The following is a 541-nucleotide window of genomic DNA, read 5'->3' as shown; positions in this document are numbered from 1 at the left end:
TGCGCAAAGACGGAGTGCCAGTGACACCACAAATGATTCGAATCATGGCCTTGGGAACTGCCATCGACGCTGGCCTGGACGAGAACGAGTTCTCCGCAAGCTGGTCGTGGCTGAAAGATTTCAAGAAGGGCTATCAGCTCTCTATTCGGGCGCGAACGCGATGTGGTCAAGACACTCAAGCGGACGGCGATGCAGCTTTGGCGACGTTTGCGGATCGGATTGCCCATTTCGTCATGGAACACGAAATCGAAGTCATTTGCAATGCGGACCAAACGGGAGTTAACTACGAGTACCTGCCCACGAAGACTTTCAACGACCGCGCCGCGAGCACAATTTGGATCAAGTGTGGCGGCAAGTCCAAGGAACGAGCGACAGCCATGGTAATGGCTGACACGACTGGAAAGAAGTACCCGATGTTCCTGGTTTTGAAGACGGCAGCATCAAAGGTCAAGAAGGTGGTCCAAGAAAACAATGCCGTACGTCAAGGATTTGGGAAGACCGTGTGGAAGGACGTCGAGCCATTACAAGAGCGCTTCAATTG

At 53.0% G+C, this 541-nt stretch overlaps 1 protein-coding gene across 1 annotated transcript; it reads left to right on the top strand.

Annotated features, from left to right (window-relative positions):
• Window positions 1-44: 44 nt before the first annotated feature.
• H310_08384 (hypothetical protein) lies at window positions 45-476 on the top strand (the record flags this gene model as incomplete). The annotated part of the gene is made up of 1 exon (XM_008874097.1): window positions 45-476. A coding segment is annotated over one exon (432 nt), but the record flags the coding sequence as incomplete, so codon positions are not given.
• Between the last annotated feature and the right edge of the window lie 65 nt (window positions 477-541).

Source organism: Aphanomyces invadans (assembly GCF_000520115.1).
Source record: "Aphanomyces invadans strain NJM9701 unplaced genomic scaffold supercont1.17, whole genome shotgun sequence".
Lineage (NCBI taxonomy): Eukaryota > Oomycota > Saprolegniomycetes > Saprolegniales > Verrucalvaceae > Aphanomyces > Aphanomyces invadans.
This window is presented reverse-complemented; position numbering and strand designations above follow the sequence as displayed.